Here is a 19,339-nt window from a genome sequence, read left to right as displayed (position 1 = left end):
CACTTGCACTCCCCACTGTGAAACTCGTCCAGAGTTTAAGCTCCCGCTTAAGCCCGATCTAAGGCTTAAGCGTATACTGTGAAACCGGGCCTAAATCTATACTAATTCTATCCTAAATCTGTCTGGCCGTGACACACCCCTGGTGAGGAACTTCAACCACCCTTCCCTGGGATGTCACGACCAGACATGTCTCATGAGGCTCGGAAACCGAAACCTCGCCGACCCTTAAGTTGTCAACGTTATTCCTCACCACTCCTTCATGTAACAGCCCACAAGTGTGCGGATGCCAGCTCTACATGTAGGCCGTCACGTCTGTATTCTTCTGCCGAGACGGTGGTATGACTCGGCTCAACTTTCGCTGTCTCATTGATAACTGTCCGGCTCCATGGCTAAATGGTTAGCGTCCTGGCCTTTTGTCACAATGGTCCCGGTCTCGATTCTCGGCGGGGTCGGGGATTTTAACCATCATTGGTTAATTTCTCTGACACGGGGGCTGGGTGTATGTGTCGTCTTCATCATCATTTCATCCTCATCATGACGCGCAGGTCGCCTAAGGGAGTCAAATCGAAAGACCTGCACCTGGCGAGCCGAACTTGTCCTCGGACACTCCCGGCACTAAAAGCCATACGCCATTTCATTTCATTGACAACTTACTTCCTCTTACCTAATACTACTCCCTACCTTACTCTACTCTACACGAGCAGACGTACTGAATCAGCACTTAGCTTGAGATAGGTCAGGCCTATCTCCCCCCTCTTCCATCTTTACGTCACCAGCCAAAAACTACCGTATCTAACAGAAACAACAACCAACAGGCAGACAAAACTACTTACCAACAACCACAAACAACCTGATTAGAAGGAATACAATACGATTTACTTAAAAATGAACTAAATACTACTAATTATAAAATATACAATACGTAAGGAGCAAATGAACAAAACTGAACATATATATAAACGGGACATAATACTAAAATTATAATTATTGTTGCCCTTACTATTACTGACTTGAACTCTGTAATGTTCCATATCTGTGTATCCCTCTTTCATCACTTTCATCAGCATTTACCCTTCCCTCATTCACCACTTTTATTTTTTTCTTCCACAAGCTTTTTACAATTGTCAAAAATTTCGATAGTTTCCCTGGCCTTCTCCATTCCCTGTTCATTAATTTGACACGAGTATAATATTCAGATTCTCTTTCCATCTTATTTATCTCTTCCGCGACGTCCTGTGACAACAAGAAGGCACGTGTTCGTGCAGCAACATGTGGTCGTGCATTGTCCTGTTGAAATATGGCGTCTGGAGTGTCGTGTAGAAAGAGTATGGCTACGGGTCGTAGGATGTCATTCACGTAGGTCAAACCGGTCAGAGTGCCCTGGACACGCACCAACTGTGATTTGTGGTTGTATCCAATAGCATCCCACACCATAAGGACTTTAGTTGGCGCTGTATGTCTTGTGCGAATGCAGTCAATGTGATGCCTCTCCTCCTGTCTGCGGCAAACCAAAATGCGGCCATCATTTTCAAACAAACAGAACCTGGATTCGTCCGAAAACACTATCTGCCGCCATTCTTGTCCCGAGTGACGTCGTTCCATACACCATTGCAGTCTAGCATGTTTATGCACATTAGTCAAAGGAGAAGTGGACGACGCGCTGATAACCCAGACCTTAATAAACGGTGACGGACTGTCACTCCTGATACTGTACGGTGTGTTACACTGTTCCACTGTTGCACCAGAGCCGAGGATGACGCTGATCTGCCCTGCAATGCAATTCGGATGAGGTGTCGATCTTCTCGGGTGGTGGTCTGGGTGGTGCGACCAGACCCATCTCGTCGTGTTCTACGGCCTTCTGTGAACCATTATGTACACACCCGTTGCACTGTCGACACACTTCGTCCTACACGAGCAGATATTTCTCGGATGGATGCATCAGGTTCTATCATGTCAATAATGCGCCCTCTTTTAAAAATCACTCGTTTGACGGTACGGTTCTCGCGTACGTATGCGAGGCATCCTGCACGTCTGCTCAAGTCACACTGATCCATTACCTTCGGTTTATAGCGACAACATGAGCCGTAGGCACATTTTACCAGTCGGTGGTAATGCGCCGAGATATCGACGTGGACCTTGAACCTGAGGGCCGACATGGTTCAAATGCTAATCATTTCTTTAGAACATACCAATGCACATGTCCTGTGAATATGAACTTCCCATCTCTTGTCTTTCAAAGTGTTCTGGTTTTTATGAACATGAGTGTCGTAGGCATATAGATCTGCACTATTGTGGTGGACATTGGTTTGGTGTGTATCTTGACAGCAATAATCCTTTCACAATGCTGGTCGTAGTAGCTTACCCGCTGCCCTATTTTGTTATTCATTATTAAACAAACTCCTGGATTTCCCCTGTTTGATTTCGTGTTGATAATTCTGTAGTCGACTGACCAAAAATCCTGTTCTTTCTACCAGCGTACTTCACTTATACCAACTACGTCTAACTTTAGTCTATCCGTCTCCCTTCTCATATTCTCTAACCTACCACAACGATTCAAACTTCTAACATTCAACGCTCCGAATCGCAGAATGTCAGTATCCGTCTTCCTGATGATCGCCCCTCTCGTGTAGTCCCCACCCGGAGATCCGAATGGGGGGGGGGCGCTATTTTACCTCCGGAATATTTTACCCGGGAGGAAGCCATCATCAGTACATCATTCATACAGAGAGCTGCATGTCCCCGAGAGTTAGTTACGGCTGTAGTTTCCCGTTGCTTTCAGCTGTGTAGCAGTATCACACAGCTAAGCCATGTTGAGTATTATTACAAGGCCATATCAGTCAATCATCTAGACTGCCGCCCTTGCAACTTCCGAAAGGCTGCTACCCCCCTTTCGATGAACCATTCATTAATCTGGTCTCTCAACAGATACCCATCCGATATGGTTGCACCTGCGGCTCGGCTATCTACTTCGTTCGGACACGCAAGCATCCCCACCACCGCAAGCTCACATGGTTCGCAGGGGAGGTTATTATTATTATTATTATTATTATTATTATTATTATTATTATTATTATTATTATTATTGAGTGCAAAAAGAAACGAAACGCAACTGAAGTGTCGACGCGCTGACCATGCTTCGCCTCGGTATCTAGAAGCCAACTATTTGAAGAGCAGCCATGGGATTTGGCTCAGTTTATTGTCATTAATAATGTTGAATTCAAAAGCTCCGACGACCGGGAATCGAACATAAAAATAGTTCATTGTACATCGCATGCTGGCTACCAGTGCACGTGTAACGTAAACTCCACCACAGTCATGGGTTAACCCATCGGCTTGCCTCTTGGACATGAAATAACATCTCTTTCTCAGAAAAACATAGTCATCTCCACGTGCTGTTCTGAGAACAGCAGCCTTACAAGAATTCGGTGAGGCAAGCCTAGTTCCCGAGTATGAAGACTTAAAATCCGTAACCCTCCCAGAAATTGAACCCCGTTTCTCTATTCAGAGAATGTCACGTAGGATAAACAAATATGGTGATCCAAAAGTGCAGGACCAAGTGCTTTTGTGGTTCATGCGAGTGGCGAAATGGGGTTTATTCAAGGTCCAGAGTTGATTTGCTATTCGAAGTCGTAATCACAGGATTACCATCAAGAAGTGAGCTGCAGAAATTTTACTATGTTTCTGCAGGAGTGACTCATCCCAAACCTTCCTCCTGATTGTATTGTAGTCCTTGACAATACACCGTATAAGTCTCTGCAGGGAAGGAAACCTCCCACACGTGGTGCTGGTAAAGATATTTTAGTGTCGTGGTTTAAGGATAACAAAATGACTGACGACATGGCCAAGAGTGGAACTTGTAGGAGCAAATAAAAAGTGACCTGTGTACTGTACATGGCAGACAGTATTTTGAAAGAAAGTGGGTTTGTGTTCTGAGATTATCTCCCTGTCACTCTGACCTAAATCCAGTTGAACTCGTTTGGAACTTAATAAAATTAATCGCAAATAATGTTTACGACCGTTCACTGTCTGTTTCGAAAGAACTAAGACGCCACTGCATACGAGATGTCACCAAAGAAGATTGGATGAAACAGTGTGCAAACGTTAGAAGTATCGAGAAAGAATACTGGCGCCGTGATGCACTAATGGACCGGGAGATTGAGACAATAGTGATAAATATTCGTTTGGAAAGTAACGATGAAAACAGTGGCCAGGTACTCAATACCAACAGCTCGACCGATATGGCAAGTGAACCAACTGGTACGGCTGATGAAACTGCAAGTTAACTTCAGTTGCCACTCTGTAATGAGTTATTGTAAAACATATGTATAAGCTATTTAATTGTATTTAAATTCGTTTAATTTACATTAAAACAAAAGTCCCCTTATACCGATTTGTACATTGATGAATGTCTGCCTCAGTGACCTGCAACAGAGCGAGCGCAACTTTTCGTACTCCCTCCACGAATGCATTGAGAAGGGAGATCGTGATTATCGCGAGAGGTACCGAATATTTCCGATGAATAACGAAGCAGCGAACACAACGAGCGCTCAGGTTATAGGTGAGCGATCGGTGTTAGTTGAATGCTTCTCTCATAACAGTAGGTAGCTCCAACCAGTAGGCCTATTCTAATTAAGCGTCAAGATGAATGTTGATGATGGTACAATACTTTCGATCTGAAGCTGAAGCTCAAACACTGATGGTACGAGAATGCAAGACACAATGTCAAAATTATGTGCTGAACATAAGATTAAATCATGGGAGTTTAGAATACTGGGAAAGCAAAATAGCAGTTACAAGCTCTGCTTGGACTAAGTTCGGAGAAGTGAGGGATAGTAATACTTTAAAATACACGAGATTTGTCCAGTGCCTCTCATACCAAACAGAAAAAAGTTAATAAGACTGTTTGGCCCTCCGTTCTTGCAATACACTTGTTTCTCAATCGAGTTTTAATACGAATAAAGTTCGTGTAACGCCTAAGATGAAAGAAAATATTTCGAAATGCTTGCGTTGAAGCAAGTGCTGTGGATAAAAGACAGTTCATGGTAATGTTGATGCTGTTTACTTTTTAAGTAAACTTACAACAATATCATGCACCTGTAAGGTTGGAGCTGTCGTGGCTGGGGAGGAAATAATGCCAGAAATGTTCAAAATGGCCGAAAGAGGTCTAGCTGCTACTAATAATCAGTGTGCAGAAAATTACGGCATTAATTAATAAAAACACAATGAAAGCGCAAGCGGTTGAATAAAAGAAAAATGCGATTAATCAGCTGGGAAGTGACGCGATGCTTCGCAGGGAATAACATCAAACAATACTGACATTACAACTTCCATATTGATTTTAGAACACATAATACAGCTAATTGAAAATAAAGATAATTGGATAAATGAATAAATGCAATGATATAGTTTACGCTCAACTGCTTCTGTTAGCTTGTACTGCACGTACATATACTCCACGGCACTGTTTCAAGAGGGATTGTGTTTGTAGTACAGTGTATACGTATCACAGAGTTTGAAAGCGAACGCTCTTTTACACCTAGGAGCGATTGGCCGGGCGATGCCGGGGGAGCGATTACACACGAAGAGATTTCAGACAAACCTATCTCCAGTACCCTTACGCATCGCTCTCTTGCAGCCCTCTAGTCTGCCTGGTGACACAGACACACCACGCGTTTCAACGGATTGTGGGCGGAGCCCAAATCCATAGAGCAAGTTTAGCCCTTCGACCTTGTGGGCCTTGAGTGTACTTTCGACAATATACTTTGCTAGACTGCGTAGATGTGGACGTGGTGGTACTTCATGAGCGGAATCGAGCTGGTCAGAGTATGACCTGCACTCAGAGGGGTGATTAATTTAGTAGGGACTTGGATCTTTTGTAACGAAGACCTTCATTGTCATATTTACCCAAGTTCGAAATGTGGTGGTTTGGAGTCTATACCAGAGCAGAATTTCCGTGCGGACCGCAGAATTCTTTTATAGATTTCATTAATATGAAGGTCGTTATGATTTCTCGGTTCCGTTCATGCAATTGCGCACCTGTAATCATGCGGAGGGTACGGTTTTATGTACGTTGGACTTGATCCAGGTGCGTTTTGACTGTGATCCCTCAGACGCGACTGGCATATTCGAGGATTGGCCGAACGGAGGTTTTGTACAGCAGGAGCCTGTTTTCTAAGTTGAGCCCGTTGTCGGCTTTCATGATAGGTATAATTTCATAAAGGCGTTTGAACGCCTGGGCCGAAATCCTAGGTACATGATGTTTGAAAGTCAATCCTCTGTCGAGGGAAACACCCAGGTATTTAGTAACATCGGACCACCGGATAACTTCGCCAAAAAGATCAGTGGTAGGGAGTCGGACCTAGTACGTTTAGAGAAGAGCGTAGCACTGTTCTTCGTGACATTAATTTGGATTCTGCACTGTCGAAGCCAGGGTTCGAGAGTGGAGAAGACTTCTTGGAGATAATTTTGTACTCTGGGTGGTTGCCATGAGATAGCGGATAGGGCGGTGTCATCAGCGTACATGTATACATTCACGCGCGGTGGACGGGGTATGTCAGACATACATAAATTAAATAACACAGGAGAGATAATCCAACCCTGCGGTACCCCGGGATTGATAGGGCGGGAATCCGACAGGGACTTGTTAGCCTGAACCTGGAATTTCCTATATGCAATATAACTATGGAAGAGGTGGACCAAGTAGTCCGGGAAGCCAAGAAGTTTAAGTTTTTAAACGAGAACTTGGTGCCATACCCTGTCAAACGCGTGTAAGATGTCTAGAAAACAGACTCCCGTGTGCCTCCTATGATTATAATTCTTAGTAATTTCTTCAGTGATCCTCATTAGATGATGGGTAGTAGAATGATCACTTCTGAATCCGAACTGTTCGTCGTTGAAGAGGTGTTTCTCATCAAGCTTGGAGTTTGGAGAGGTTGGATAGGAGGGAGATAGGTCTATAATTTTGTGGGAAGATGGGGTTAGAGAGTGCTTTGGGGATCATAATAACTTTAGCGAGTTTCTGGGAGGTAGGTAAATGGACGAATCTGAAAATAGCGTTGAAAAGTTTGGTGATAAATGTTAAGGCTTTTTTGGAAGGTTTTTCAGAAAGGTAGCCGAAATGTTGTCAATACCAGGGATTTTCCTGTTTTTGAGTCAGCGCATAGCAGCGAGCAGTTCGGAGGGGTTGATGAATTTGAAGTCAGGTGGAAGGGGGTGCTCACCTAGATTAACGATTTCCTCCTCAACAAGATCGATGAAATCATCGTCAGTGGATCTATGTTGGGAGTACATGTAATTTCGAGTGTATCTGCAAGGGCATTTGCTTTTTCGTAATCTGAGTGGGTCAATCCTCGTCCGTGAAGGGAAGGTATGCCAGTCCGCTTCCTTGTGAACCTTCTAGCCATTCTGTGCAGTGAGTTGTCAGCCACATTTAACTCTGCTAGTCTGGATTTCCAGGCTCTGATTTTGTAGGTCCTAATGAGGATAGACAGGCTCCTTGTTTGTCTATTCCAGAGTGATGTAAGGTGGGGGCCACTGGAGAGTTGCCATTGCTTGCGGTTGTGGTTTTGAAGTTTAATTTGGTCCAGGATTTCTGTTGTTAGTGTCTCCTTTCTGGCCTTAGCCACTGAGGGTCCTACGGTGGAAGATTCTGCAGCGGAGTGATGGTGGAAGTTCTCTGTTGTTAAGATATCAATGTCCTCAGGACCCTTCACACTGGGATTGCCATGGATAACGCTGTGGAACGGAGTGTAGCTCTCTTCCCGTTTGCCCCTGGCGTGCCGCTACATTTCAGTAAAAAGACGCTAGCGCGCTCACACGTAAACGGCAAAGACTTATGCAACAGGTAATACTGTAGTTGGGTGTTTGGGATCTCAATAAGCACTAGAAATGCAAAATGAATGATTCTTGATATTTAAAAATATAATTGTCCGATGTACGAATTAACTACACGCCTATAATCGTCATAGTACGAACTATACGGTTAATGTCAGAAAATGATGTAGTTCCATTTTAAAAACTTAGTGTCTATATTTCCGTCATTAATAATGTTCGTCTACCCCCTTAGTCCCGTTTCTTGATACGGAGTCGGGGATGAGGTGGCATGAATTTATACGGTATGTTTTACGGGCGGATGCCCTTCCTGACGCCAACCTCAGGTGAGGATGTAATGAAGATGAATGATGGCGAATTCAAGTGGGTAAGGAGGAAGGAATTGGTTATGACCTATATGAATTGGAACTGTCCCGGCATTTGCCTGGAAGTGAACATGGGAAACTACAGAAAATTATTCCGGACAGCTGGCGGTGGGATTCGAACCCACTCGTTTTCCGATTGCAGAGCTTGGTACCATAGCCGTAACACGTTAACGCGCGGCCGCTCCTCTCGGTATTTCCGTTATTAATAGGGCCCTGCGCGGATATACAAAATATTATCCGCATCCGCGAATGGTCATCCACATCCGCAAATGGTTATCCGCGGATATTGTAAATATTTAAGTACAGTAACGCATTGAAACGGACAGATCTGTTAACATAATACAATAGGCCTGATACCCGACACCAGCCCGCCTACAGGCGCAGGTTTATGATATTCTCTTGCGACAACTATCGGCGTATTGCTTCCTCCATTAATTGCGGGCAGGAGTCAGGTCAGATTTACGGCTTTATGGTCTCAAGTCTCTGTATATATCACCATTCTCCCATACCAATGTCAAGGGTTGCCTGACATTAGGGTTTACCTGAGTGAAAATCAGTAAACTTCATTATTTATAAATTATCCGCAAAATTATCTGTACTGTCATGCAGTTTGCATCCGCATCCGTGCAAGGCTCTAGTTATTAATAGCCTCAAGGGAAAACGCAGCACAACGTTTCGTGGGCCCCCACCATTTAAGAATAGAAAAACAGAATATCGTGATCTTCAATGGATTATGAGTTATTTCGGTGTAACACATTAGGTAAATAACCCCGCAGGCCTATAATAACCTATTAGAATATGTGCTGTGCGCATGATCGTCTGATCCCTTTTTTCATTTTGAAACTAGCCAAATAGACCCTTGATGAATTAATGACTTAAGATCTTGCCAGTGCGGATACCTCAATGTGTCATCCTTTTTTTTTCTTTCCAGACATGGTTGCTTATCCCGACGAAATGGAGAACAACAACCCTGTGTTCTCCGTGTCAAACCACTTCACAGCACTGACTCTCCATCCTTCAGCCAGTGTGGAGGAGAAGAAGGTACCTGTAATCCCGCAAACGCCTGGTGGATTCTCCCTGGCCAGTCACGATAGTCTGGCTACCCTTACCTCTGTATCCTCGGAACCTGACCTCCATGTGATGGCCAAACCCGAGACATCTTGCACCATCGCCTTCCAGGTGGCCGTGCCCTTCTTCTTGGCTGGATTGGGAACCATTGGAGCTGGACTCGTCCTAGGTCGTGTTCAGGTACGCTGGCGTTTGTTTCCCTACAAACAAATCGATGTCCTTAGTGCTCTGTGTATTTGTACTGAATGTGTGACCAGTTTGGGTCGAATCCCAGCACAGTAGATAGGCATTTGTGTGTGCTTAAAAGATGGACACCGAGCTCAATAGATGTAGTCGCTTAAGTGCGGCCAGTATCCATTATTCGGGAGATAGTGGGTTCGAACCCCACTGTCGGCCGCCCTGAAGATGGTTTTCCGTGGACACTCAACACATTGCCATATTGGAAAGTGAATCGAATCGAAAAGGTCTCTGTTGATATCTGCGCTATCTCCAATTTCTGTGCCACTGTCAAAGAAAGATACAGATACGTAATGCAAATCATATTATTAGGACTATAGAAGCGATATGTAAAGTGTAAGACTCATAATTGAAGTTTTAGGTAACGTTAAGCAGACATACATTTTGTGAATTAACCATAACATATAACTTATCAATTTTTCACTCTAGAGAACAATAACTGGCTGGGGAAAGCCAGCCTAAAAATAATACTGCAGTTAGGCGCACTCAGAGAAAGTATAGACTCCCGTATCAATGGACAGCCTCAGAGTGGGCGACCAGAGAATCCTGAAATTACTCAGCTTACCCTGGCGTTTTGGAAGAACGTGGTTTGCTTGGTAGGTAGGTCTTCGTTACACAGATATGCTGCGTGCGCATTTCAGTAGTGTATTCAGTTCAGTTAAGATATTCGCTTTTATTTCTGTAGAATATTTTTTAAAAAGCTCTGCCTATCCTGTCTACTCTCAGACGAATATGACATTGAACCACTACCATCCGACACAGAAACATGCATTAGTAATTACATCACCGGGCGAGTTGGCCGTGCGGTTAGGGGCGCGCGGCTGTGAGCTTGCATCCGGGAAATGGTAGATTCGAATCCCACTGTCGGCAGCCCTGAAGATGGTTTTCTTTGGTTTCCCATTTTCACACCAGGAAAATGCTGGGGCTGTACCTTAATAAAGGCCACGGTCGCTTCCTTTCAACTCTCAGGCCTTTCCTATACCATCATCGCCATAAGACCTATCTGTGTCGCTGCGACGTAAAGCCACTAGCAAGAAAAGAAGTAATCGCATCCCAAAGCGTCAGGAATGACATATGACCGTAAAGCTGAGTCAACACATGGGCGAGGGGCGGACGCAGCAATTATTTGCGGGGGCGGGGGGATATTGAATAATTATAACATTTTGGGGACTTGTATAAAATAATGTTGGATGAATAGTGTGAAATTAGAGACACTAAATTAAGACTTTCAAAATAACACAATTACTTTATTAAGACACATGTATATTCATATTGATGATTACAATAGCAGAAGTCTCCTGGGTTTTCTGGCCAACTCAACGGTCACATGTTCTTCTTTGCATATATACAAAAGAGCTAACCCCTTCAATATTTATTGTGCAGCGTTCTGGTGTGGCAGTGGTAAGTCAGCAAACAATTTCAGTTGTTGTTGTTGTTGTTGTTGTTGTTGTTTGAGTCATCAGTCCATAGACTGTTTTGATGCAGCGCTACATCCCACCCTATCCTGTGCTAACCTTTTCATTTCGACGTAAGTATTGTATCCTACATCTGCTCTAACCTGCTTGTCATATTCATGCCTTGGTCTACCCCTACCGTTCTTACCACTTACACTTCCTTCAAAAACCAACTGAACAAGTCCTGGGTGTCTTAAGATGTGTCCTATCATTCTATTTCTTATTCCCGTAACATTTAGCCAAATCGATTCGGTATCTCGTCATTCGTTATTCGATCTATCCATCTCACCTTCAGCATTCTTTTGTAATACCACATTTCAAAAGCTTCTATTCTTTCTTTCTGAGGTAGTAATTAATTAATGAACTTCGTGTGGGTATTTCTAGCCGAGTGCAGCCCTTGTAAGGCAGACCCTCCGATGAGGGTAGGCTTCATCTGCCGTGTGTAGGTAACTGCGTGTTATTGTGGTGGAGGATAGTGTTGTGTGGTGTGTGAGTTGCAGGGATGATGGGGACAGCACAAACACCCAGCCCCCGGGTCATTTGAATTAACCAATGAAGGTTAAAATCCCGACCCGGCCGGGAATCGAACCCGGGACCCTCTGAACCGAAGGCCAGTACGCTGACCATTCAGCCAACGAGTCCGACTCTGAGCTAGTTATCGTCCATGTTTCACTTCCATACAATACCACGCTCCAGATGAAAGCCTTCAGAAACATCTTTCTAATTTCTATAACTTATCAATGTTTGAAGTGAGCAAATTTCTTTTCTTGGAAAAGCTCTTCCTTGCTTGTGCTAGTCTGCATTTTATGTCCTCCTTACTTCTGCCAGCGTTAGTTATTTTACTACCCAAGTAACAATATTCACCTACTTCATTTTCTAATCTAATATTACCTACATCACCTGCCTTCGTTTGACTGCAATCCATTACTTCTGTTTTGGACTTATTTATTTTCATCTTGTACTCCTTACCCAAGACTTCGTCCATACCATTCAGCAACTTCTCGAGATCTTCTGCAGTCTCAGATAAAATAACAATATCATCGGCAAATCTCAAGGTTTTCCTCTCCTTGGATTGTGATTCCCTTTCCAAATTCTTCTTTGATTTCCTTTACTGCCCGTTCTATGTAAACATTGAAAAGGAGGGGGGACAGACTTCAGCCTTGCCTCACTCCTTTCTGGATTGCTGCTTCTTTTTCAAAGCCCTCGATTCTTATCACTGCAGACTGATTTTTATGCAGATTGTAGATTATTCTTCGTTCTCGGTATCTGATCCCAATCACCTTCAGAATCTTAAATAGCTTGGTCCAATCAACATTATCGAATGAGTTTTCTAGATCTACGAACGCCATGTACGTGGTCTTGTCCTTAATTCGATCCTCTAAGATCAGACGTAAAGTCAGGATTGCTTCACGTGTTCCTACAGTTCTTCTGAAGCCAAACTGATCTTCTCCCAACTCAGCTTCAAGTTATCTTTCCATTTTTCTGTAAATGATACGTGTTAAAATTGTGCAGGCATGAGGTGCTAAACTAATGGTGCGGTAGTTTTCACACTTGTCAGCACTGGCTTCCTTGGGAATAAGTATAACAATATTCTGCTGAAAATGGCATGGCACTTCTCCTGTCTCAAACATCTTAAACACTAGTTGAAATGACCTTGCCATGCTGGTTTCTCCTAAGGCAGTCAGTAATTCAGAGGGAATCAGTTCCAGGTGCCTTGAACCTATTTAGGTCTCTCACAGCTCTGTCAAGCTCTGACCTCAAAATTGGGTCTTCCAGTTCATCAGCATCAACAGCCTCCTATTGTTCCAGAACCAAATCATCTACGTCTTTACCTTGATACAACTGCTGGATATGTTCCTGCCATCTTTCTGCTTTGTCTCCTTTCCCTAGATGTGGCTTTCCATCTGAGCTCTTAATATTCATATAGGCCTACCTAGATTTCCTTCCTCCAAAGGTTTCCTTGATTTTCCTGTATGCAGCATCTACCTTTCCCAGGGCCATACAACCTTCAACATCCTTGTACTTTTCCTTTAGACATTCCTCCTTAGCTGCCTTGCATTTTCTATCCACTTCTTTCTTTAATCATCGGTATTCTTTTCTGCCCCCTTCATTTCTAGCATTCTTGTATTTTCTTCGTTCATCAATCAGGTCTAATATCTCCTGAGTTATACACTGATTCTTAGTGATTTTTTCTTTCTTCCTAACATTTCTTCGGCAGCCCTACTGACTTCATTTTTCATGACTATCCACTCTTCCTCTATTGTGTTTCCTTCAGCCTTTTCATTTAATCCTTGTGCGACATGTTCCTTGAAACAGTCCCTCACACTCTTTTCTTTCAACTTGTCTAGATTCAATCTCATTGCATTCCTTCCTGTCTTCAATTTCATCAACTTCAGGTGGCATTTCATGACCAACAAGCTGTGGTCAGAGTCCACGTCTGCTCCTGGGGAAAGTTTTGCAATCCTGGTTTCTGAATCTCTGCCTAATCATAATGAAGTCTATTTGATATCTTCCAGTGTCTCCAGGTCTCGTCAATGTATACAGCCGTCGTTTATGGTGTTTGAACCGAGTATTAGCGAGGAATAAATTATGATCAGTGCAAAATTCAACCAGCCGACTTCCTCTTTCGTTCCTTTGTTCTAATACGAATTCTCCTACTGTATTATATTATCTTCCTTGGCCTAGCACTGCATTCCAGTCTCCCATCACAATTATATTCTCGTCACCTGAAACATATTGTATTAAATCTTCTATCTCTTAATATATTATTTCGATTTCCTCACCAACCGCTGAACTAGTAAGCATATAGACCTGCGCTATTGTGGTGGGCATTGGTTTGGTGTCTATCTTGACGACAATAATTCTTTCACTATGCTGCTCGTAGTAGCTTACCCGCTGTCCTATTTCCTTATTCATTATTAAACCAACTCCTGGATTTCCCCTGTTTGATTTCGTGTTGATAATTCTGTAGTTGCCTGACCAAAAATCCTGTTCTTTCTACCAACGTACTTCACTTACACCAACTACGTCTAACTTTAGTCTATCCGTCTCCCTTCACATATTCTCTAACCTACCACAACGATTCAAACTTCTAACATTCAACGCTCCGACCCGCAGAATGTCAGTATCCGCCTTTCTGATGATCGCCCCTCTCGTGTAGTCCCCACCCGGAGATCCGAATGGGGGGAGGGGCTATTTTACGTCCGGAATATTTTACCCGGGGGAAGCCATCATCAGTACATCATTCATACAGAGAGAGCTGCAGGTCCTCGGGAGTTAGTTACGGCTGTAGTTTCCCGTTGCTTTCAGCCATGTAGCAGTATCAGCACAGCTAAGCCATGGTGTTACTACAAGGCCATATCAGTCAATTATCTAGACTGCCGCCCTTGCAACTTCAGAAAGGCTGCTACTCCGCTTTCGATGAACCATTCGTTAGTCTGGTCTCTCAACAGATACCCATCCGATATGGTTGCACCTGCGGCTCGGCTGCTTCATTGGGACATGCAAGCCTCCCCACCGCGGCAAGGTCACATGGTTCCCAGGGGAGGACAATTTTAGTATTCGATGAATTGCTGGCAAAATATCTCTGCCGCAAAATGTTTAGTAGCGAGTGAAGGGTTCAGGATGATTGTTTTAAGAAGCAAAACTTCTTTTCCACTATCTGAGTTCACTGGAAAATACCATTTTATGCACGTTGGTATAATTTGGCCGTTAAGTCATAACGGCATCAACAACAACCTTTTTTTAAATCATACGATGCCTTCACAATTGATTGAGGAAGAATTGTTTCCATATTCTTCAGATTATATTTGTGTTGCAGAAATAGATTAAGGGGAAGATAATGGATATTCTGTAATATTCCCCGAGGTCCTTAGTCTCATAGTTATCTCGATGTGTATGTCGGCAACTTTCCGAGGAATCTCCAGCTTATCTAACTCCAATTTGTTTTGCAGTTTCTTCCGATTGCAAGGAAATCAAATTAAACTTGTATTTCATGTCTATCAGCTCTTCAAGATCTTCACACAGATTAACACAAGTATCAGTCAATACTGATCTGCATTTAGGACAGTCTCAGGTGGCAGATTCCCTATCTGCTGTTTTCCTAGACTCTTCTAAAATTATTTCAAATAAATTGGATATTTATTGTACATCTCCCTTGGTAAGCAATTCCAATTCCTAACTCCCCTTCCTATAAACGAATATTTGTCCCAATTTGTTCTCTTGAATTCCAACTTTATTTTCATATTGTGATCTTTCCTACTTTTATAAACGCCAATCAAACTTATTCGTCTACTAATGTCATTCCACGCCATCTCTCCACTGACAGTTCGGAACATACCACTTAGACGAACTGCTCATCTTCTCTCTCCCAAGTCTTCCCACCCCACACATTGCAACATTTTTGTAACGCTACTCTTTTGTCGGAAATCACCCAGAACAAATCGAGTTGCTTTTCTTCGGATTTTTTTCCAGTTCTTGAATCAAGTAATCCTGGTGAGGGATCCATACACTGGAATCATACTCTAGTTGGGGTCTTACCAGAGACTTATATGCCCTCTCCTTTACATCTTTACTACAACCCCTAAACACCCTCATAACCATGTGCAGAGATCTGTACCCTTGATTTACTATCCCATTTATGTGATTACCCCAATAAAGATCTTTCCTTATATTAACACCTTGGTACTTACAGTGATCCCCATACGGAACTTTCACCCCATCAACGCGGTAATTAAAACTGAGAGGACTTTTCCTATTTGTGAAACTCACAACCTGAATTTTAACCCAGTTGATCATACCATTGCCTGCTGTCCATCTCACAACATTATCGTGGTCATTTTTCAGCCGCTCACAATCTTGTAACTTATTTATTACTCTATACAGAACAAAATCATCTGAAAAAAGCCTTATCTCTGATTCCACTGTGATAGTACATATATCACACCCCCGAATTATATGTAGAAGTTAGAGATATTATTGTCAGTATTCGATTTATTATTATTATTATTATTATTATTATCATTATCAGTATTTCATTTGTATATTTTGCCATTTATATTGGTAAGCTGGAAGATATCCACATACACTGACTGACAGAGCAAATGCAACACCAAGACGGAGTGGTCAGAACTTTATGCCAATTGCAGGGTAGACTGACGTCACTGAGGTATGCTCATGATGTGAAATGCGCCGCTGTGCTGCGCACGTAGCGAACGATAAATGGGACACGGCGTTGGCGAATGGCCCACTTCGTACCGTGATTTCTCAGCCGACAGTCATTGTAGAACGTGTTGTCGTGTGCCACAGGACACGTGTATAGCTAAGAATGCCAGGCCGCCGTCAACGGAGGCATTTCCAGCAGACAGACGACTTTACGAGGGGTATGGTGATCGGGCTGAGAAGGGCAGGTTGGTCGCTTCGTCAAATCGCAGCCGATACCCATAGGGATGTGTCCACGGTGCAGCGCCTGTGGCGAAGATGGTTGGCGCAGGGACATGTGGCACGTGCGAGGGGTCCAGGCGCAGCCCGAGTGACGTCAGCACGCGAGGATCGGCGCATCCGCCGCCAAGCGGTGGCAGCCCCGCACGCCACGTCAACCGCCATTCTTCAGCATGTGCAAGACACCCTGGCTGTTCCAATATCGACCAGAACAATTTCCCGTCGATTGGTTGAAGGAGGCCTGCACTCCCGGCGTCCGCTCAGAAGACTACCATTGACTCCACAGCATAGACGTGCACGCCTGGCATGGTGCCGGGCTAGAGACACTTGGATGAGGGAATGGCGGAACGTCGTGTTCTCCGATGAGTCACGCTTCTGTTCTGTCAGTGATAGTCACCGCAGACGATTGTGTCGTCGGCGTGGAGAAAGGTCAAATCCGGCAGTAACTGTGGAGCGCCCTACCGCTAGACAACGCGGCATCATGGTTTGGGGCGCTATTGCGTATGATTCTACGTCACCTCTAGTGCGTATTCAAGGCACGTTAAATGCCCACCGCTACGTGCAGCATGTGCTGCGGTCGGTGGCACTCCCGTACCTTCAGGGGCTGCCCAATGCTCTGTTTCAGCAGGATAATGCCCGCCCACACACTGCTCACATCTCCCAACAGGCTCTACGAGGTGTACAGATGCTTCCGTGGCCAGCGTACTCTCCGGATCTCTCACCAATCGAACACGTGTGGGATCTCATTGGACGCCGTTTGCAAACTCTGCCCCAGCCTCGTACGGACGACCAACCGTGGCAAATGGTTGACAGAGAATGGAGAACCATCCCTCACTCTTATTGACTCTGTACATCGACGTGTTTCTGCGTGCATCGCCGCTCGCGGTGGTCCTACATCCTACTGAGTCGATGCCGTGCGCATTGTGTAACCTGCATATCGGTTTGAAATAAACATCAATTATTCGTCCGTGCCGTCTCTGTTTTTTCCCCAACTTTCATCCCTTTCGAACCACTCCTTCTTGGTGTTGCATTTGCTCTGTCAGTCAGTGTATGTAGGTATGAGTAATTTGTTTTGCACGAGTGGGAAAACACTGCATTAATAACTCTGGTAATTTGGATGAGTCATATGGCTACCCCAGTGTTTATTGTGATGTACTTGTGTCGGGAAATTCATGAGTCATGTATATGTCCCAGCCTGATGAGATGAGCTTGTTGTTGTATTAGGAAAGTTTGGTGACTCATGGAATATACCCCAGAGTTTGTTTATCTCTTGGGAGCAAGGTCTTGACAAGAGGTTTACTCATGATTGGCTGGCAAGCACCAATACAGACGTATCATCTGAGAGGAGGGGGATGTTGATGTCTATAAAGGTTGATCATACGGCGGCAACCAGGGACATTGTAAAGGTGATTGTAAGGGTGTTGTAAAGGAACGAGAAGGAAGATAACTACAACCAGTGACACTGTATAAGAGAACTACAACTGACGCACTGTACGGGAAGGAAGTAGTGCTGATACACGGTACTGGAGTGACACGGCTGCAATGGACTGGACTTCAAATGTTCGTGGAGCGTAGTCTTGTTATGTTCGTGGAAAGTGGATGATTGTGGAGAGTGCTTGCGCATTAAGTATTGTAGCACTTGTGGCGGCCTAGCATTATATGTTGGTGAAAGCTATCTCAGACTTTCCATAATTTATGTTGAGGATCGACAGACGTGTGTATATATCTTTACAACAAGTGTTAAAATATGTGAACACAGTAGTACAAGGTACAGTATCTGTGTGATGTGATAACTGCCGATTATGAGAATCGGTAAGTCGAATTGATATAGAGACAGTGAAGGGTATTTTTCTTCATACATGTACATTGTTCATCGGATCATCTACAAATGGTATCTTAGTTGTCGCTTTCGTTTTCCCACGATTTTCATTATTGTTGTTGTTGTTGTAAATATGGAGTCTTCCTGCAATATTTTATGTGTGTATTATATGTATAATGTTGTATGTTGATGAGGTGCTCATGCACGGAATTTGTTAAGAATATAGTTAGCTATTTTAGAATGAGTGTTATTGATGAACCTAGGTGCATTTCCTACCTAATTAGTCGTTTTCAGGAGGTTAGGCAAGGCCTGCAGAAGATGTACCAGTACGCAGCATTATGTACACGCCCTGGGATATAAAGTTTATCATGCTCTTATCTAAATTCGAGGGATCCATTCTGGTGAACTCTGGCGCCCATACTACGGACATTTCGGTTAATTATGCTTATTAATTTTATTAAGTTTTTGAGTAATTTTATTTATATATTTTTATTCATGATTTTATTTATTAGTATTCATCTAAAAAGTAACAATTTTATGTGATAGTACATATATTACACCACATCTTTACTCATATCATTTATATATCTAAGAAAACATAAAGGTCCAATAATACTGTCTTGAGGAATTCCCCTTTCAGTTATTACAGAGTCAGATAAAGCTTCGCCTACTCTAATTCTCTGAGATCTATTTTCTAGATTCATATCAACCTGCTTTGACTGAAGTTCTGTGGAAATTTCAAGGGGCAAACTGAAAATATGATTAACAATTACTATTGATACTACAAAATTAGAATGAATCGGGAGATAAGAATGAAAATGCCCTGCTTGATGCTTCAGAATCTACAAAGTTTTGAATTTCTAGAAGTGAGTGAACAATGGCATCGTACAGATCTGAAAAAGGGGCACTTGTTCAACCCAGCGTGTCTCGCAGAATTTGAGTAATCTTGTTCGTTTGGAACATTCCGTACATTGTTGTGTGTTTCTTTAAAATAATCTCTCTTTTAGGCGATGCTCTGGAAATTGTTGTTATACTGCCGATAGTTGTGAAACAGTTCCTTATGCTATGCACGCTGTATGCATGAGAAAGTGCTGAGTTATATGAGTGGTTTGCACAGTGCCTAAGGG

General features: G+C 43.4%; 1 protein-coding gene across 7 annotated transcripts in view; it reads left to right on the top strand.

Annotated features, from left to right (window-relative positions):
* The window catches only part of LOC136862977 (solute carrier family 41 member 1), an 847,982-nt gene that overhangs the window by 757,510 nt on the left and 71,133 nt on the right, over positions 1-19,339 (top strand). For all 7 annotated transcript variants that reach the window (XM_067139280.2, XM_067139274.2, XM_067139275.2 and 4 more), the window contains one exon: positions 9,127-9,443. In XM_067139280.2, the coding sequence (XP_066995381.1) occupies positions 9,129-9,443 (315 nt within the window). In that variant the 5' untranslated portion in view covers positions 9,127-9,128. The remainder of the gene's footprint in view (positions 1-9,126; positions 9,444-19,339) is intronic.

Source organism: Anabrus simplex, chromosome 2, assembly GCF_040414725.1.
Source record: "Anabrus simplex isolate iqAnaSimp1 chromosome 2, ASM4041472v1, whole genome shotgun sequence".
Lineage (NCBI taxonomy): Eukaryota > Metazoa > Arthropoda > Insecta > Orthoptera > Tettigoniidae > Anabrus > Anabrus simplex.
The sequence above is the reverse complement of the archived record's forward strand: the minus strand, read 5'-3'. Positions and strand labels throughout refer to the sequence as shown.